The 21,615-nt window shown below is 42.1% G+C and overlaps 1 protein-coding gene across 5 annotated transcripts in view; it reads left to right on the forward strand.

Annotated features, from left to right (window-relative positions):
- Nucleotides 1–21,615, forward strand: part of LOC137342013 (oxysterol-binding protein 2-like) — a 286,909-nt gene that overhangs the window by 32,057 nt on the left and 233,237 nt on the right. Inside the window, exons 2-3 of one of the 5 annotated variants that reach the window (XM_068005597.1) lie at nt 11,770–11,841; nt 14,333–14,389. The exons of 1 other annotated variant lie outside the window; for it this stretch is intronic. In XM_068005597.1, the coding sequence (XP_067861698.1) occupies nt 11,770–11,841; nt 14,333–14,389 (129 nt within the window). The remainder of the gene's footprint in view (nt 1–11,769; nt 11,842–14,332; nt 14,390–21,615) is intronic. 3 more of the 5 variants (XM_068005598.1, XM_068005599.1, XM_068005600.1) reach the window with 3 other exon arrangements.

Below are 21,615 nucleotides of genomic sequence, written 5' to 3' on the forward strand. Positions count from 1 at the left end.
TTTTCCCCCTGTTGTGATCTGTTGGGTCACTATATCCTGAGGGGGCAGGAAAGTAACCTGACCTATGCAACTGTTGGCTAGTAGGCACATGAGAACAGGTTTCTCTCGTAAATGGCCTAGCTCTAATTTTAAGGTTGTTCTGGATTGCCACACCAAAGGAAAGAGTTTCACATCTACCCTATTGAATCCCTTTATCATTTTAGATGTAGCTTGATTTTAAAAAAAATCTGAGCTTTGTAGCCCATCTCCCGCTCTCTCTTTACAGACAGTACTGAGTCCGAGCAGAAGCCCCTGCTGCTGTACTTGCTGACTGGTGTCCTGCTGCGTTAGGCCACCCTGATGTAAGATTCTCTGTGATAACTTGTTCAGCCGTAACTCCAATTAACTGCATTAATGCATTTGAAAAAGTTGCTGACTATACACCTAATGTGCATCAGTGAACTCTGGATTCCCATAGCTGTTTTGAAATGCATTGTGTGTACTTACTGTACATGACTGGACCAGTTTACTCTCTGTTGTGCCAGTCTGGCATCTTTTTAATGTAATATCACCATGATATTCCCTGTCGAGCTTTTTTTTTACAGTAAGTGTGGTCTGGTAAACAATGGTTGCTAACATGCGTAGTTAGTAGTTGCCTGGCTCCAATGGGTCTAAAGTGCCTAATAGCTATCAGGTTTATGAAGCAGTGGATAGATGAGTGGTGGCTCAGTGGTGCAGAATGTGGCAGTTAGTACTTGTGATTTCCCCACACAAAGTTCCTGATCTCAGCTAAGTCGTCACTTGGTGGAGAGGTCAGTCACTTGCTCACAGAAATGGGTAAGCAAGTAAACCAATACTTTTTCTGGCACTTGCCTATCTGTTAAGAGTAGATCCAAATGTTTACATTGACTTGCCAGCTAATTAATTTGGATACTTAATGTAATTTTAATCAAACCTGCAACTTTCAGCTACTGGGTTTGATAAAATAAAAACTGTTCAAAATGCACTGGACTAAACATACATGCCAGGCAGTGATAGTGGCACAAAAGAAGAGAACACCAGCAGATGACACTGCAGACGAGTGGCCCACTGGTTCAGTTCTTCACTCCATTAATCTTCTATTCTCAACCACATTACTGCAGGGAGACTTGTCCCCACAGGTAGGGAGAGTCGTTCCAGGCTCCTGTTGCACACCTCTTGGCTGATTTCAAAGGAGCATTGGCAAGCTTGTAGGCTATCTGACCTTTTGCAGATAATGTGTGACTTGAAAGATCATATTGTGGTGAGGGTTGGGGGTGGGAAATAAGGGGAGTGGGATACTGGAGGGTTAAAGCCCTTCAAAATCAGAGTCCACACCTTTCAAACATCAGCCCTAGGTTACCAGTTATGAAAATATACTTCTAGCATTTCGAAAGTCATCTCTTTTAATTTCTGATTTAGATGCTTGTATATTATTGGGGCATTTTGTTGTTCTGACTGATTTGCACAGCCTACCCTTTACCTTAAAGGTGGCAGTTTATAATACTTCTAGCATTCTTAGTTTTTTTTAGTTGGTTACCCATTCCTTTACATTGCCCCAGTGAGAAGTCTGGTATAGTGTAAAAAACTTCAGGACTGTTAGTCAAATGGGCAGATAGGTGGCAGATGCAATATATTCTGGATAAGTGTGAGGTAATGCATTTTGGGAGGAAAAATGAGAAATGGAAGTATACACTTAATGGAAAGTTGCTAAAGGCTGTAGACAGAGAGATCTCGGGATTCAAATACATAATTCCCTGAGAGTTTGCGTGCAGGCAGATAAAGCCATAAAAAAAGGGCAATGGCATTTTGGGTTTCATAAATAGGGGCGTAGGGTATAAGAGCAAAGATGTAATAAATTTGTGCAAAGTGTTGGTGAGGCCACATTTGGATTACTGTGTGCAGTTATGGATGTTGCATTATACAAAGGAAATTAAAACCAAAAACAGTGTACAGTATAGGTTCATCAGGATGAGGCCAGAGATGGGGCACTATAGTTATAAGTAGAGTCTTGAGATACTGAGACTACTACCAGTGGAGTAGAGAAGGCTTAGAGGAGATTTAATGGAGGTTTCTAAAGTTATGAAGAGTTTTGATGGACTATTTCCTTTGGAGAGAATGACAGTGATAAAGGGTCATCAATTTAAAACTGTCACCAAGAGAGTGATGAGAGAGGTTAGGTGAAATTTCTTCATGTGAATGGTTGTTGAATGCTTTGCCATAGGGTGGTTGAACCAGAGACCATTTCACCTTTTTTAAGAGAAAATTGGATAGATATTGGCAGCACAGGAAGGTACGGGGCTATGGGGAGAGAGCGGGGCAGTGGGATTAGTTTCGGATGGTCCAACTGGCTTCCTTCTGAGCTGTAATTTTCTATGGTTCTAAAATACATCTGCCTGGTGTGCATAACTGGCCCAAAGTGACACGGCTCCACATGCTGAGGGAGATGAGATTAGGAACTACTTGTGTGGGGACTTGATGCAAACCAGAACTGTCCAATTTTGTTCCACAGCAAATCTGCCCGCTGCATTATCAAACTGTCTTTTTTTCCTTTGGAAGAAGACACTTGTTGGCAGGGGGCCAAGAGAGAGGCTGCACATCTCCAGTACTGTTAATCCTGTAACAATTTGGGTGTTCAGCGATGTATGGTATGCGATGAGTGGAGTCTATCCTTATCACAATCTTTTGACTGTGGAAACGTGTCTGTCCGACTGCAAATAAAGCCAAATGCAGTAATAGCATTCATGTGTGTGAAATCTGGCTACTGTTCACAGTTCAAGTTATTTGTAATCTTCGGCTGTGTTTAGCGTTTGTTTTTCTGACTGAGGTTTTTTTGCATTTGGTATTTGGGATCGCCTGGCAGAGCAGTACCATGGTGTGCCACAGAGTGGCAGGGTGCAGAGTTATGACTACAGTGACTAGATCTTAATTGGGCTTAAGTAGGGAGTGAGCCAAAGGTGTGTGAATGAGAATAGACACTTCAGCCAGCAGTAAACTCCAGCAGTAAACTCAAGCACTACTGAGAACATGTAATTACAGAGCCGTATTAACAGGTCTGGGGTAGGTCCCATGCCAAGTTAAGGAGCAGTACATGATCAGGTGGGGGTTTATAAATTTGAAGAAGGTGGAGGGAGGGAGAAGAATCCTGAATTGGAAGCGAATAGAATAAATCGAAAATACAGAATTATTTTGACGTTACATTTGTATAACTGCAAAACTTGGAGATTGAAACAAAAGCTTATTTTGTTATGGTAAGCTATGAATTTCAGACCCCATGAATGGGATGGGTTTGACACCTGTGAATTCCCCACAGAGTGAACCCCAGATGTAGAAGTGATGCACTTCAATTATAACCTCATTTATTCATCTGTGTGTTGCTGCTTTTTGGTGGCTTTTCCATGGCACGCAATTTTTTTTTTGGGAGGGTGTCTTCTTGCCATTTGCCCCCCACCCCCGTTCTCCTGAAGGTATTGACTCATTCCTCGATAACTGTTCCATGGGTGCTAGTTGATCTTGGATATCTCACCCAAGTTGTCACTATTGAAATCAGAGTCTTAACAATGAGCATGGCATGATTTGACCACTGGCGAGAGAGTGGCGGTCAGACTTCGGAGATTAGGCCAATCTTCTCCTGACACAATATCCACAAGTGTGTTCTCCTCTCCCCTGACTTTTGGGTACTGAGGCCAATTGTGGTGTTGCTACTGCCAGCGTTCATTAAACACTGGGAACTGAACCAGAGACTTCCTGGATCTGTATGACTTAACAATCCACTGTCTTCACCATCTGAGACATTGGTGAGCCTATTGGTATGGTCTAGTCTATACATTCAAGTCTATCCTCCCTAGTCCTATTATTTCAGCACAGAAGAGTTGGTGAACTTTATGTTATGCTTGCACTTTATTTTTTCAGTCCTAACAATATTTTTTGCCTAAAATTGTTTGCAAATTTTACTTGTCTCAGGAAATAACAATGTTGAAATTCTAATTCTCAGCACATGCTTCTGATGCCTGCAAGTACCACTTTATGATCATTTTGATTAGTATTTTACGTAGATAGAATAAAAGACCAGTTCAGGCAACTATTTAACCTTGGGTAAACCCAATTCCAAACTGAGCTTAGTAAAATAGGTTGTAGAGTGTATCTTCTTGTATTGTTTCCTTGCTGATCAGGAACTACCATGGTAAGTTAGAGTCCATTCAACCCATGCTGTGCCCATGTCATGGGCAATTATGTAGAGCATTTTTCTCAGCACTGTCTTGGACTAATATGCATGCTTTCACTGGGTGTTATTGTATTGATTTGACCGTTCAAAATGACAAATACTTTGGCACGGATACATTCCAAGCTGGCCTCAGCATTTAGGTCGTAGAATTCCCACCTCCAGTTTTTGTGGTACTTGAATATAATTCACTGGTATGTGGAGGTTGAAGGAATGAAGTAGAATGTTAGATTGCCAACTTGGCATTCCTCGTTCGTTTACTGTAGTTCAGCTCCTTCTATACCTATTTCTTCATTCTCTTTCTGGCTGGGAGCTTTCCAACCACTTCAAATATGTTTTTATTCTCAGCTGGGTCACCCTGCTCAAAGAGCTATGGTGTGGGCAAGAATAAAAGAACAGATGTGACCGAAGGTCCTAATGGACTGTGCCTCATTTATTTTTCCCCATTAGATAATGAAGCATTCATTTGTATGTGAGGATTGCCCTATATTGAGACAATAAGTGATCTCACAAACATTCTAATACGGATTGCAGTGCCTCACAATACTGTGCACTAATTCAGAACCCATACCTGGAGGAGAAAGAAATGCAAGTTACCAGGAGAATAAAAAAGGGTTTCTATTGACATTCAAAGTTTAGTTGATAGAGTTACCATGTACCTAAAGTAGTAAAACCCTGAATGCCATGTATGGGTAACCAGGGCAAGGGGCTTTTTTTTATTGAGAAGCTTAAGTATAGGGCAAAGGCCCACAGTACGGGTACTGCCAAAGTGAAGAGAGTAGAATAGTTAAGAAATAGACATCAGGTGACACCAAGCTCAAGTTTTAAAAGCTTTTTGTAGGAGGAAAGGAAAGACTGGGGGAGCTGTGCAGTTCCACTGTTCTAAGGTCCTAGACAAGAATGAAATTGGGAGTTGGTGCAATGATTCTTGATTTTAATACAGTGAGGAGGAATGTGTTGGATGGTGCATTCGGATCTTGCGAGGAACCAGAGAGGAACTTGAGAGAAACAGTCAAGTAGAGAGACCATGGGTTGATTTACATGTGAGCCCCACTGAATGGGCAGGAAGAGAGGTCAGATTTTTTTTTAAAAGCAAAGATTAATTCTTTCCACATTGTAAATCAATATCTCATTTATGTTTTATTGAGTTAGGTGCTGAGGGTCTGACTTTCATTATTTTATATTTGCCTTCTTTTGAAAGGATTAAGTATACATTGTCTGCTGATTAGATCCTTTCCGACTTTCAAATAATTCAAGCTTAATTTTACTTATTTCAAAAATGGGAATGAACTTGAAAACCACATTGGGTGCACCTGGGGGGGTGGGTGGAGGATACATCCTCTACTGATTGGTGTTGCTTTGGGTGTGGACAGTTTTGTGAGTTTGTTCTGGGTTGCATCTGCCGACCTCGTTTGCTGCAGTGGGGCGGGTAGAATGTAACCACCTCCCACTTGCAGTACAGTGCACTTGGCCATTGATCTTTTTATAACTAGCTTTCCTGAACTTACTATGAGCTGAGTTGGCTCACATCCCTCCTCTGTGCCAGTATCAAGTAGCTCAATTCTCCAAAGATATGTCGTTGTAATAACCAATAGCAAGGATGCACCTGACACTAAATGTACGCTGCATGCTGCTTTCTGGTTGTTGAAATGAAACCATTGTTTTAAGAGATCCCCACAACCACTTTGAGAATTTGCAGGATAACCTCTTCCAATTGTTGGGAGTTAGGATGATGGGTTAAGTTTTTTTTTTAAAAAAACCTGCTAAGGGACAAGCAAACTATTATGTTACGGCATCGGCAAAACTCTCTGACATTGTACTTGAATGTAGGATCGTTCAAAGACAAAATCAATTTAAAATAAACTGGATTATTGTTGCGTATTATGATGTATGCTGTTATTAAGCAATAAAGTTTAACCTGGTGAATAAAGATCAATTACGCAGAGAGTAATACTCCCCCTGAACTCCACAGTGTTAAACCTTCCTCTGGTGCCAAGGTAAAGGACATCACAGAGAGGGTGCAGAACATTCTGTGGGGGGAAGGGGCACAGCCTGAAGTCATGGTCCATCTGGGTACCAACGAATTAGGAAAAAAAAAAGGGATGAGGTGCTGCGGTCAAAGTTTCAGGAGCTAGGGAGGAAGTTTAAAAAGCAGGACTCAAAGGTAGTAATCTCTGGATTCTATATTCTATAGGCCACCAACTAGTGGGAGGGATATAGAGGAGCAAATTTGCAGGGAAATTAGCGAGGTGCAAGAACTATAAGAGTAGTGATAACAGAGGACTTGAACTATCCTTATATAGATTGGGATAGTAAGTGTAAAGCGCAAAGAGGGGGAGGAATTTCTGAAGTGTGTTCAGGAGAACTTTCTTGATCAGTATGTTTCTGGCCCCATGAGGAAGGAGGCATTGCTGGATCTGGTTCTGGGGAATGAGGTGGGTCAAGTGGAGCAAGTGTCAGGGGGGGGACATTTAGGGAACAGTGATCATAGTATCATAAGGTTTAGATTAGTTATGGAAAAGGACAAGGAGCAGTCTCGAGTAAAAATACTTAATTGGAGGAGGGCCAATTTCAGTGGGTTGAGAATTTGATCTGGTTGAGATCTGATCTGGGCAAATTGGAATCAAAGATTGGCAGGCAAAATTGTAATTGAACAATGAGCGGCCTTTAAAGAGGAGATGGTTCGGGTACAGTCCATGTACATTACTACGAGGGGTAAAGGTAGGGCAACCAAAGCCGGAGCTCCCTGGATGACGAAAGAGAATAAGATGAAGCAAACAAAAAGGCGGGTATGACAGATATCAGGTTGATAATACAAGTGAGAACCAGGCTGAATATAGAAAGTACAGAGGAGAAGTGAAAAAGGAAATATGAGGGGCAAAGAGAGTATGAGAATAGACTGCTGGCTAACATAAAAGGGAATCCAAAAGTCTTCTATAGGCATATAAATAGTAAATGGGTACGAAGAGGAGGGATGGAGCCGATTAGGGACCTAAAAGGAGATCTACGCATGGAGGCAGAGGGCATGGCTGACGTAATAAATGAGTACTTTGCATCTGTCTTTAGCAAGGAAGAAGATGCTGCCAAAGTGACAGTAAAAGAGGAAGTAGTTGAGATACTGGATGGACTAAAAATTGATAGAGGAGGTACTAGAAAGGCTAGCTGTATTTAAAATAGATGTCACCTGGTCCGGATGGGATGCATCCTAGGTTGCTGAGGGAAGTACGGGTGGAAATTGCAGAGGTACTGGCCATAATTTTCCAATCCTATTTAGATATGGGGGTGGTGCCAGAGAACTGGAGAATTGCAAATGTTACATCCTTGTTCAAAAATGGGTGTTAGGATAAACCCGGCAACTACAGGCCAGTCAGTTTAACCTCAGTGATGGGAAGCTTTTAGAAATGATAATCTGGGACAAAATTAATAGTCACTTGGACACTTATGGATTAATAATGGAAAGCCAGCACGGATTTGTTAAGGGCAAATTGTGTTTACCTAACTTGATTGAGTTTTTTGATGAGGTAACAGAGGATTGATGAGGGCAATGCTGTTGATGTTGTGTATGGGCTTTCAAAAGGCGCTTGATAAAGTGACTTGTCAGCAAAATTGAAGTCCATGGAATAAAAAGGACAGTGGCAGCATGAATACGAAATTGGCTAAGTGACAGGGAACAGAGAGTAGTTGTGAGTTTTTCGGATTGGAGGAAATTATACAGTGGTGGTCTCCAGGGGTCGTTACTAGGACCACTGCTTTTTTTTTATATATATTAATGACCTCTGACTTGGGTGTACAGGGCACAATTTTGAAATTTGCAGATGACACAAAACTTGGAAGTGTAGTAAACAGCGAGGAGGATAGTGATAGACTTCAAGCGGACATAGACAGGCTGGTGGAATGGGCGGACGCATTGCGGATGAAATTTAACGTTGCGAAGTGATACATTTTGGCAGGAAGAATGAGGAGAGGCAATATAAACTAAATGGTACAATTCTAAAGCGGGTGCAGGAATAGAGAGACCCTGGGGGTGTATGTGCACAAATCGTTGAAGGTGGCAGGACAAGTTGAGAAAGTGGTTAAAAAAGCATACGGGATCCTGGGCTTTATAAATAGAGGCATAGAGTACAAAAGCAAGGAAGTTATGTTGAACCTTTTATAAAACACTGGTTCGGCCACTGCTATAGTATTGTGTCCAATTCTGGGCACCGCACTTTAGGAAGGATGTGAAGGCCTTCGAGAAGGTGCAGAAAAGATTTACTAGAATGGTTCCAGGGATGAGGGACTTCAGTTACATGGATAGACTGGAGAAGCTGGGGTTGTTCTCCTTAGAGCAGAGAAGGTTAAGAGGAGATTTGATAGAAGTTTTCAAAATCATGAAGGGTTTAGATGAAGTAATAAAGAGAAACTGTTCCCATTGGCGGAAGGGTCGAGAACCAGAGGACTCAGATTTAAGGTGATTGCCTTTGGTTCTTTTGCCAATGTGAGGAAAAACGTTTTTACACAGCGAGTAGTTATGATCTGGAATGTGCTGTCTGAAAGGGTGGTAGAAGCAGATTCAATCGTGGCTTTCAAAAAGGAATTGGATGAATACTTGAAGGGAAAAAAATTTGCTACGGGGAAAGTGGGGGAATGGGACTAACTGGATTGCTCTTACAAGGAGCCGGTGCGGGCTCGATGGGCCGAATGGCCTCCTTCTGTACTGTAACCATTCTATGATTCTATATAGTGTTCAGCCCTAATGAATAAATCCTGAATAGCCAGCACTTGTAGCATGTCTCTTGCTGACTGACTGTAACGATGCATGTTGTTGACTCTGGATAGTTTTGAGGTCTAGGCTGTCCCCGCTTCTCCACTAGGAATTGACTACTGATGAGAGGACCTTAACATTGAATAAAATGGAGAAGGATGACACAACTAAAAGTATAAAAACTTTGTTGAATGTAAACAGAAAATGCCGATAAAACATAATAGTTCTGCCAGGGTCTGTAAAGGCAGGTTCACGTTTCAATTGGAGACCATGTGTGAGAACTAGAAAAGGGAATACAAGGAAGAGCAGCTCTACACAGGACTGCCCAAAACAGAGCGGAGGGGATAAAGTCGTTCACTGCTAACTACTAGTACTATAGAGCCTTCTAATGAGTTTCATTTCCCTGGACAAGGTGAAAATGTTGGATTATACAATCAGACTGTGAAAAGGCAAAAGATGAGTGAAGCAGACAAAGTGGAATGTGAATATTAGAAACTGGCAGGTAAATGATGGTGGAGAGGAGGTGAGAAAGACAGTTAATATCTTAAGTTGACAAAATAGATGTTTGGAGCAGAGAGCTTAATAGTACCCAGGAGGCAGATGCGATACTGTTTGAGGTTTGGATTGAGCTTTGTTGGAGCAGTGTATGAGGCCAATAACTGAAAGGTTAGAATGGAAGGGGTAACAGATGTTGCAGCAAGCTACAAGAAGGTGCTCTCTTTAAAAGGGAGTCATCTTGCAAATTGCTACTTCATCTTGTGAACAGAGATGTTCAGCAAAGCAGTCTTCCAGCCTGCGTCTGTCCTCCCACTTTTTTCATTTTGTACTTACGCTTGAGAATGTTGTTTTCTCTTCCTTTGTTGCTTCTTGCTCTCTGCTGTATCTATCTGTGGTTAAACATGGCAATGCTGACATAAGTGAGTGCTACCAATGAATGGAAATACTGTCAGATGTACAAGGAGACTAACGCACTTAGTACACTATATTGAATGTAGTAATTTAAAGCTCATGGACTTTCATATACCTTTACGTAGCTGTGTAGTTTAGCTGAAGTACAAGCAGCAGCCACTAACAGCACCATTTAGAGATAGCCAGCAGCCTGAAGTGCCACTCTGCAGCAACTATTCCCTGCACGTATTGCACATAAAACTTCTAAGGAGCGAGAATCATCTTAATACTTTTACAAAAAAAACAACTGCAGTTTAAAAGAATTAACTCTCAGATCTTTTGTTCTGATTTGTTTTTGTTTTTCTGCTTAGACAGAAAGTTCTTGTGATATCGTTGAATTGAAGGGGTTACTCAACCTGTTCTTGTGAAGGAGCTGGAATAAGATACCTGTAGTGCTAACTATCCTCATCCTCCAACTGCTGTGTACTTGATCTCAGCTCCCATACACTTTTTTGGGTCTGAATTTCTAATGTTATTGATTTTCATAGTTTTAGTCAAAATATTGAGGAAAAAATAAATAAATAGTCTGAAAAAAAATCATGAGGGTGTGGAAGTTAATCGCATATTTAACTGATTCTTGAACGAAGGTCATCAAATGACACTGTGTTGTGATATGTAGCCAAGCCATACGGAACAGGGAAGTCTCTGATCTGTATTAAGTAAGCTGATCTTGGCCATGGCAATGGTAAAACACTAAAATTGACCTCAGCACACATGGACCAGGAAAACAAAAACCAGTGAGGGTTCCAGCTCCTGATCGCTATCCATTGACTCCTGCTGGAATGTGTGTAAATCTGTGGTGAGGGCAGGATCAGGCTTGGGTATGCTTATTAAATAGTCTGACAATCACTGTCAAAGCGAGTTTAACGTGGTAAAGTGTGAGGTCAGATCAGAGTATTTTCTAAATGGTGAGAAGCTAGGAACTGTGGATGAGCAGAGAGATTTAGGGGTCCAAGTACAGAAATCACTAAAAGCTAATGGATAGGTACAAAAAATTATTAAAACGGCTAATGGAATATTGGCCTTTATCTCAAGGGGGCTGGAATACAAACGGATGACAGTTATGTTACAGCTGTACAGAGCTCTGGTTGGACCTTATCTGGAGTACTGCATTCAGATCTCGGCACTGCACCGCACCTCAGGAAGGATATATTGGCCTTGGAGGGGGTGCAGTGCAGATTCACCAGAATGAGACCAGGGCTGAAAGGGTTAAATTGAGGACAGGTTGCATAAAGGGTGATCTAATTGAGGAGTCTAGAACAAGGGGCATAACTTTAAAATTAGAGCTAAGCTGTTCAGGAGTGACGTCAGAAAGCACTCCTTCACACAAAAGGTAGTGGAAATCTGGAATTCTCTTCCCTCAAAAAGCTGTTGAGGCTCGGGGTCAAATGAAAATTTCAAAACTGAGATTGATAGATTTTTGTTAGGCTAGGGTATTAAGGGTTACAGAACCAAGCGGGTAGATGGAATTAAGATACAGGTCAGCCATAATCTAATCGAACGGTAGAACTGGCTCGAGGGACTGAATGGCCTACTCCTGTTCCTATATTCCAAGCTTGTACATGAATAATGGCCTGTTGAATAAACTACCAGGGCAGTGGCCATGGAGCTTGTACCCCACCGTGAGTCATCTGCTTCAGGAGAAGTAGGGTAAGGGGGAGAAAATCAGAAGGAATGCTGGAGGAGTTTGAGGGGGGGGGGGAAAGAGAGGGAAGGAAAGATGACTGCTGTTCTGAGGAATTCCTGATGTAGACACTCCCTCTTCAAACACTGCATGTCCTTTCCTGCGTGCAAGAGATGGACATTTTTCATTTGTACTTCATTTGAATCTGACTTTTTCTCCTCCTTTATTTCCCAGCAGCACCTGCTCACCATCATGCAGCGGCCTTCAGCCAGGAGGGGGGCCGATGGAAGGCACACCTGCAATGGGGTGAGCAGATCACTTCTGTTTCTATTCTAAAGTCCTGGCTGGGAACTGTTGGCTCCCACTCCCAATACTGAGCACCAGTCCCAGAACTGATGCTGGTATGGAATTGGGATGGAGGGTCTCTGTACCGCATGCGCTATTGGGCAGCCTGGATGCATGGTTTGTTTTGTTTTAGTGTGATTTGATTGTAGAATAATACTATTGTAATAGCTATAGAATTTCCCAGTAATTGATTGGGTTTGAGATGGTTGCCATGCCACACAGAAGTGACTTCTATATGGGGTCTAGGGACAGCGGCACTGAAGCGGAGATCCACATCATGCAAGTACTACTTGCCCCTTTTTTTACTGCACCTATCTGGTACCAATCCCTGTTTCCATGCCTCCAATCTCTTCTCTAGGGACTTGCAAGAAATTGGGTCTTGAGTGTTGTTGGAAATATGAAGTTCACCATCTTTTTATTAGTGTGCTGTTGGCAGCAGGAGTACCACCTGTCTGCACTGACAAGCTGGGTAACAAGCACTCTATAAATTTACAAGTCCCTGCATTCAATACAAACTGTACCCCTGTACAGTTTGTATTGAATGCATCTCTGACACCTGGTGGGATTATCCGCAACAGCGTGGCCTCTCCGTACATGTTTGTGTAGCTGTGTATTTAAACTGGTGTTTAGTTTATATTATGGATGGTAAAAAGATTTATGGGTACTGTACTGTGCAGAATACACCAAGAATGCGCTTTACTTATTCACTCCTGGTGATCTAAAATCTCAAGTCACGATCTGCACTTGATCCTGTGCTGTTTATCCCACTGAAATCAATGGACACGAGTGGGCATTTGATTTTTTTTTAAAATAAGGTTTTTAGATAGCACATTCCAATGGACCATAGAAGTCTACAGCACTGAAGGAGGCCATTTGGCTCATCTTGCCTGCGTAGGTCCTTTGGAGCAATCCAAAGCTAATCCCACTGCCTTGTTGTCTATCTATAGCCCTGTATCTCTCCTGGTTCAGATAGGTTTCCACATTTCCCTTAAAAGCTGTAATGGTCTCTGCCTCAACCAACTCTCTGTGGCAAAGCATCTCATGCTCCAATAACTCTGCATAAAGAAATTTAGTAAGGGGGAGCTTCTTGGGAGGAGGGAAGAAGAAAATTCTCAAATTAGAGGATGAGATATATATTTAATTTAGACATTCTTAGGCCCAAATTAAAACCGTTAATACTTTTAAGTTTGTTTTTATTTCCATGTTGTTACACTGATGCACGGAGGTACTTGTTTGTGTATTGAGTGTCTTCTCTTGACTCCTTCTTATGTATTGGAACTGCTGCCTGGGCTAACGCTACACGATTGTAGAGTGTGGGAGAAAAGCATAATTGTACCATCAGTTTGACCTGTAAGTGTCCTGGTTGCCCAGGACAACCGGATTCCAAGGGATGAAAACCCACTCGTCCCTTCTGCATGATTTGTACCGGTAATTCCCGGTTTTGCAGTCAAATACTTTTCTTGCTCCTTGTATTGTTATTTAATTGGAAAAAATTAGAGAATGCAATTAAGATGGAGCAATCACAGCACAGATGAAAGCAATGCCTTAAAGCTGTAAGGCCTTTGAGTTTCATGAACTCTTTCACTTATGTTTGTGGGTATTGGGTTTGCTTTTCCTCCATAGCTTTCTCTTGAAGAGAAAGAAAGAAAAGGATGCTGAATAGTGTCCTTGCATGCTATTAAATCCCATAGCCAGTACTGTGAAGAGAGATGAAAGAGAAAATTTATTTAGCGCCTTTCATGACCTCAAGACATCCCAAAGTGCTTTACAGCCAATGAAGTATTTTTGAAGTGTATTCACTGTTGAAATGCAAATACATTAATACTACTTATATCACAATGGAATGATAGTGTTGGCTCAGTTTTCACAGGGATGCAAGTGCGGAGATATATTTTCAGTCCCTGCGTGCATCGTTGTGGAGTTGGGGCTGACATCTCGCATGTTTGTTGAAGTTTATGCATGAAACGCTGCTGGCTAGCCTCCCACTGCTAGGGCAAGAAAGTTTGCTTTCCTTAATCATCAGAATGTGATTGATGCTACATCAGGCCAGCAGTTTGATTTTAACTTTAAAGCTTATCTTTTTTGGTTTAGCTCTGCACCTGCTATTTTTATACTTTAGTTGATGCTGATCCTGAACGAAACAGGAAATGCTCGGAATGGACAGCCTGGTCCATCAGTGTCTGAAGAAAAGAACAGACAGGTTAACCTTTAGGTGAAGACCCTCTGTCAGAACTGGAGTTCCAGTAAAGGGTCTCCATTGAAATGTTAACCTGTCTTTTCGTAGATGCTGCGTAGCATTTTCTGTTTTTGTTTTCAGCATTTTCTTTTTAGCTGTTCTTGCAGTTTTCTCTGCTGACGGTGCACTGATGGGTTTTTGGCCAAGAAGGTGCCTCATTGACACCAAAAGTGCAGTATAAAAGCAGTGTTAATACAACAATTGGATTCCTTGCAGGAGCTGTGGGTCACAATGCTATACGTGTGCAAATTGGAGTTCCAAGACAAACTTGAGGTAACACAGACTGTTAAAAACAAATGTCTCTGATTGTGGTCATTTGCCTGTGATTGACTGACTAGTTCAATGGATGAAATTATGAAGGCTGACTGATGTCATGCTATGTTAGACTACAAGTCTATTACAGTAATATTTAATGTTAGATAGGTTCAACTCGATCTACTTATAAGATTTGGATTCTGAATATGCTGTAAACTTTGAAAGTGAATTATATACCCACTATCTTGTGCAAAACTAAAATAGTGCACTGTTTAACCATGTGTAGTTGTGCATTTGTTTTTTGAAAAGTGATCGATATCTGAGTTGCAAAGTTGCACTAAATTTGATACTTGCTAAATTTGTCACTGCTATTAAGCAGTAAGATATCTTTGTACTGGAGTGGTTGGATGTGGATTTGGCCTTGTAATTTCCTCATTGATGAATTCAAGATCTCATCTTTCTGTCTCAGACTCTGTTTCTGTATTTTTCTCATTATTTTTCTCCTCTTGCCCCCCTCCCAAATAAAAACTCTGGGTGTCTCCTCCTTGTGCGTTTCCCTCTTTTCTCTTTTTTTTTTGTGGTGATCATGCCCATCGCTTGGGGGTTTTGTTTCTCGTTCACTGAAACAAATACTGTATTCATTGAATTTCTAGGGCTGACAGTAGCCTCTGATTAAGTGTGCAAGATGCCATTAACTCATTGAGTTCAGGCATCAAGAGCCTGGTCTCTGATTCTGAAGCAATATCAGCACTTTCAGGCCAAACACCACATTTAGACATCTGATGGTCTGTCCTATGTAACTCATTCTGTAGATTAAGTATTGAACTATCACACAACCCCAGAAATTGCCCGTCAGCTGAGTTGAGATTGGGAACTTGTGAAAACAAAAGTACTTTTATTTATTGAAAAACACTAAATTTTAAAGTAATTTTTAAAAACTCAATGATATGTGTGACCTGGATGAATTCTTCTATTTCTTGATAGATTATGACAGCCCTGCAATGTGGAGATCACAATTGAGCTGTTAATGGGGACCACAATTGAACTGTTAATGGCGACTACAAGAGAGTTTCATTTATATATCATTTATTTTTTTGTTCAAATGTGAATAGCAGGGCAATTGTATCAATGTTTAAACAATTACTCTGCTGATCTTAGTCTGTGGGCATGAAGGAAAGTGCTTTCTTCTACTCTGGACCAGACAAGGCTGTGAGGGGTTTACTGTTGAATATTTAATATGTTTCACTGTCTAGATACTGAGGACAGGCACATAACAAAGAATATGGAGCATGCAAAGTCCAGCACCTCCAGAGCTATGTAACCTGTGTGCCTGGATCACAGGTGAATAATTTGGAATAAATCAGTGTTCTTTAGTCTGGCAGTATCAGGACTTTTAGAAACATTACAACAAGGAAATTAAAATATGCATTTGCCCCTGAATTTTCTGATGGGTATGTTTCTGGTTGCTTAGGAGTGCAGTCACTTTCGCAACTAGAAAATAGTTCAGATGCAAAGATAACTGGCAGTAATCTCTGTGCTCATCTCACAGCAAAGGCTATGGGCCCCGACAACATCCCAGCTGTAGTGCTGAAGACTTGTGCTCCAGAACTAGCTGCGCCTCTAGCCAAGCTGTTCCAGTACAGCTACAACACTGGCATCCACCCGACAATGTGGAAAATTGCCCAGGTGTGTCCTGTCCACAAAAAGCAGGACAAATCCAATCCGGCCAATTACCGCCCCATCAGTCTACTCTCAATCATCAGCAAAGTGATGGAAGGTGTCGTCGACAGTGCTATCAAGCGGCACTAACTCACCAATAACCTGCTCACCGATGCTCAGTTTGGGTTCCGCCAGGACCACTCAGCTCCAGACCTCATTACAGCCTTGGTCCAAACATGGACAAAAGAGCTGAATTCCAGAGGTGAGGTGAGAGTGACTGCCCTTGACATCAAGGCAGCATTTGACAGAGTGTGGCACCAAGGAGCCCTAGTAAAATTGAAGTCAATGGGAATCGGGGAAAATTCTCCAGTGGCTGGAGTCATACCTAGCACAAAGGAAGATGGTAGTGGTTGTTGGAGGCCAATCATCTCAGCCCCAGGACATTGCTGCAGGAGTTCCTCAAGGCAGTGTCCTAGGCCCACCCATCTTCAGCTGCTTCATCAATGACCTTCCCTCCATCATAAGGTCAGAAATGGGGATGTTCGCTGATGATTGCACAGTGTTCAGTTCCATTCGCAACCCCTCAAATAATGAAGCAGTCCGAGCCCGCATGCAGCAAGACCTGGATAACATCCAGGCTTGGGCTCATAAGTGGCAAGTAACATTCACGCCAGATAAGTGCCAGGCAATGACCATCTCCAACAAGAGAGAGTCTAACCACCTCCCCTTGACATTCAACGGCATTACCATCGCCGAATCCCCCACCATCAACATCCTAGGGGTCACCATTGACCAGAAACTTAACTGGATCAGCCATATAAATACTGTGGCTACGAGAGCAGGTCAGAGGCTGGGTATTCTGCGGCGAGTGACTCACCTCCTGACTCCCCAAAGCCTTTCCACTATCTACAAGGCACAAGTCAGGAGTGTGATGGAATACCCTCCACTTGCTTGGGTGAATGCAGAGTCAACAACACTCAAGAAGCTTGACACCATCCAAGATAAAGCAGCCTGCTTGATTGGCACCCCATCCACCACCCTAAACATTCACTCCCTTCACCACCGGTGCACTGTGGCTGCAGTGTGTACCATCCACAGGATGCACTGCAGCAACTCGCTAAGGCTTCTTCGACAGCACCTCCCAAACCCACGACCTCTACCACCTAGAAGGACAAGAGCAGCAGGCACATGGGAACAACAACACCTGCATGTTCCCCTCCAAGTCACACACCATCCCGACTTGGAAATATATCGCCGTTCCTTCATCGTCGCTGGGTCAAAATCCTGGAACTCCCTTCCTAACAGCACTGTGGGAGAACCGTCACCACACGGACTGCAGCGGTTCAAGAAGGCGGCTCACTACCACCTTCTCAAGGGCAATTAGGGATGGGCAATAAATACCGGCCTCGCCAGCGACGCCCACATCCCATGAACGAATAAAAAAAAACATGTAGGGTAGATGTTTTTTTGAACTGCAATGGATGGTTTCCATCCTGTGAATAAGTTAAGAAAACCAAACCCAATGAATTAAAGACTTCAGCGGGAACAAGACTGAGATATTGGGGGTAATTTTAACCCCATAGAACGGGTGGGTTGGGGGCAGGTGGGAGGTAAAAATAACAGTTTTTGAAGTGGGACCGCTTTAACCGGATTTAACTCGGATGCGTTTGGATGCGTGCTTATATCCAAAACCTGGCGCTCCCGTCCCCACTTAATGCCGGCAGGCGGATTGTTAAAGGAGCAATGTACCTCATTGAAATAGTTGAGGTACCTAATTTTTTGTGGATTCTACAGCTGAAACAAATTTAAGCTCACCTGCACAGGTTTCCCATGGCTTCTGTTTCTCGTCAGGGGAAAGCAAGTGAGAACATAAGAAATAGGAGCAGGATTGGGCCACATGGCCCCTGGAGCCTGCTCTGCCATTCAATCAGATCATGGCTGATTTTTTTGACCTCAATTCCACTTTCCTGCCTGATTTCCCCTAGAGTCCTATCTAGAGATCTGTCGATCTCAGCCTTGAATGTAGTCAACGACTTAGCATCCACAGCCCTCTGGGGTAGAGCATGCCAAAGATTCACAACCCTCTGAGTGAAGAAATTCCTCCTCATCTCAATCATAAATGGCCAACCCCTTATCCTGCGACTATGCCCCCAGTTCTCGACCCTCCAGCCACTCACCTAACCTGCCAATATCCCTTTGCAGACTCTGAGTCCTCCTCACAGCTTACTTTCCCACCTAGCTTTTTATAGTCAGCAAACTTGGATACATTACACTCGGTCCCTTCATCTAAGTCATTAATGTAGATTGTAAATAGCTGAGGCCCAAGCACTAATCCTTGCGGCACCCCACTAATTACAGCTTGCCAACCAGAAAATGACCTGTTTATCCCTACTCTTTGTTTTCTGTCCGTTAACCAATCCTCTATCCATGCTAATGTATTGCCCCCAACCCCATGAGCCCTTATCTTGTGTAACAACCTTTTATGTGGCACCTTATCGAATGCCTTTTGAAAATCCAAATATATGACATTCACTGGCTCCCTTTTATCTACCCTGCTGGTTACATCCTCAAAAAAACTCTTAGATTTTTCAAACACTATTTCCCTTTCATAAGACCATGTTGACTCTGCACAATCGTATTATGATTTTCTAAGTGCCCTGTTACCATTTCCTTAATAATGGATTCCGACATTTACCCGACAACTAATGTCAGGCTAACCGGCTTGTCGTTCTCTGTTTTCTCTTTCCTTCCTTTCTTGAATAGTATTGTTACATTTGCTACCTTCCAATCTGCTGGGACCGCTCAAGAATCTACATAATTTTGGAAGATCTCAACCAAAGCATCCACTATCTCTGCAGCCACCTCTTTTAGAACCCTCGGATGTAGGCCATCAGGCCCAAGGGATTTATCAGCTTTTAGTCCCATTAGTTTCTCAAGTAGGTTTTCTCCACTGATATTTACTACTTTAAGTTCCTCACTCTCATTAGACCCTCAGTTGTGGCTGCTTAAAGCCCTGTGTGGCAATGTTTCATATTCCACTGACTGACCAACTCAATGCTGAAGCATATAAAATAGAATGTATGCTTGTTTTTAAAAAAAAGTTTAGGTGCCTAAATGAAGGCCCAAGGCCCACTGTGTAGGACACCACCAATTTGGTAGAGGATGAAGTAAACTACAAAGTAGTAGTTAAAATCATGCCAAAATTCGGCTTTAAGATCCTTTAGACTGTACAAAGATTAAAGACTGAAGGAGGTAGAAGTTCCACAATTTTGAGGACTTAGGAAAAGTAAATTTAAGTAGGAAACTGTTTGAAGAGTCTTGTTTTCAACACAGTGAGCATGCAGGGAGGAGGAAGGGCGTGTAGTATGGCATGTTTGGAGCTTAGCAGGAATGAGAGAAGGTTTAGAAGACCAATGATCATAGTATGATGATAGATATGGATAACAAAGGCAATTTGTCCCATCTTGACTCACATCCAGAAAGACCCTACCCCCACTCATCAGAGCACCCAACTGTTAAATAATTCCAGAATGTTTTCCTTCACTGTCCTGGATGCCCATTGCATATGTTAATCACTTATGTGAGGAAGATATTCCTGATCTCAGCCCTAAATTTGCCATTTGCTCATTTGAACATATGTCCCCTTGTTCTACTGACACAGTTCAATTTGAAGAGGGTTCCAGATTTACTAATTCTACACTCGTTCATTAACTTTTATACCGCTATAAGGTTACTTCTCAGTCACCTCTTTACAGGGCTTCCTGCGGTCTTCAGAATTCATTCCTCTGACGCTAGAGATCAGTCTTGTGTTTTTTTTTCTACGCCAGTGTCTTGATGACGAGCACCAACAGTTTGAGTCTAAATGTACTATTTTGGCTATATAGTGCAGCATTCTGTTTGCTTTTTTGATTACTGCTTTCCAGTGATTGGATGTGGCGCCCACCAAAATCTACTTAAACTACTTGATCTCGTTCAACTTCACCCACAGCTAATTCAGCGCCATTCATAGAGTGCTTATGCCACCGATTTTTTTTTCTTCCTATGTGCAACACTTTACACTTGTTTATAGTAAATCTCATCAACCATTGTTTGTCTAACTCCTTTTTGTATTTTCTGGGCTGTCTCATCTGATTCAACTGTCCCTCCTAGTTTGATAACATTGGCAAATTTGACCAGTTTCGATATCAAGGTTGCTAATGTACATTAGAAACAGCCAATGCTGATCCTGCGGGGAAGCCAATCATTACTTTCCCTTTCTATCCCAATGTAAATCCCCCAACAAGTACGTGCTGCTTCCTAATCATCAGCCAATTTCTTACCCGGTCTTGGATTTTGCATTGCATCTCCAGCCAACCCCTCATATATCGTATCCCTTGATGTTTCTTAATACCCTAGGATAAATAACATTTGCCCTAGAAAAGAGAATGCTGAGAGATATCCCAATAATGGTCTTCAAAATTATGAAGGAGTTCAATAGTGAAAGGATATTCCCACTTGTGGGGGAGTCCAAAATTAGGTGCCATAAATATAAATATGAGAGTCACTAATAAATCCAATAAGGAACTCAGGAGAAACTTCTTTACTCAAAGTGGTGAGAATGTGGAACTCGCTACCACAAGGAGTGGTTGAGGCGAATAGCATAGATGCATTTAAGGGGAAGCTAGATAAGTACATAAGGGAGAAAGGAATAGGAATAGGGTATGTTGATAGAATAAGATGAAGTAAGTTGGGAGGAGGCTTGTGTGGAGCATAAACACCGGCATAGACCTGTTGGGCTGAATGGCCTGTTTCTGTACCCTTTTTAACCTCTTTAGGACTTCTACTTCATCAGAGAGAGAAAACTGAAGAAGTTGCATTGAGTGGAAGAGAGAAGTTAGAGGCTGGAGGTGAAAGGAAAAAGCTTATCAGATGGCTTGTAATAAGCAATTTGATAGCCTGGCTCAGTGTTCAGTAAACACTTCACATGCTTTGTGCTGGTAAATCTCAGATCCTGAGTGAAGTGGGGTGGAGGGGTTGTCTGCTGGCCTTCCCTTTAGGTTATGAATATGGAGATTTAAAAAAATCAGACTGATAGTCGGTTCCCGCAAAGTCATTCATGTTTTAAACAGAAAGGCTGCAAGGTCAAGCTTTGACCATGACTGTAAGGAGAATGTAGGAAGGTGATTTAACTCGAGCAAGATGACGCAAAGATGTGAGGAAGTGTAGTATGTTTATTATTTTGTATTACACAAAGAAATGTTGTACTGATTCAATTAAGTGAGTCCGATCATAACTTGCTGTGAAATAAAGCAGCTTAAAGATTCTTATCTGGCCTCGTCGTAACAGATGTTTTCATGGTCCACCTTCAAAAAGATTGGAGAGGTATTTGGGGGCACCTCTTAAAGACACAAATATTCAGTTCAGATCAGACCCCTGGGTTACACTTATGTAGGTAAATATTGGGCATTATGAGTTGACGGTAGCACATAAAGGGCATGCAATCCACTTACAGAAGTGACTGACATCATTATACCTGAGAAGGTATTTACAGCAAACCCAAATGTAAAGCCGTAATCATTTTCCCTTTTGAGCATTTTGTTTCTAAT

This window comes from Heptranchias perlo, chromosome 25 (assembly GCF_035084215.1).
Source record: "Heptranchias perlo isolate sHepPer1 chromosome 25, sHepPer1.hap1, whole genome shotgun sequence".
Classification (NCBI taxonomy): Eukaryota; Metazoa; Chordata; class Chondrichthyes; order Hexanchiformes; family Hexanchidae; genus Heptranchias; species Heptranchias perlo.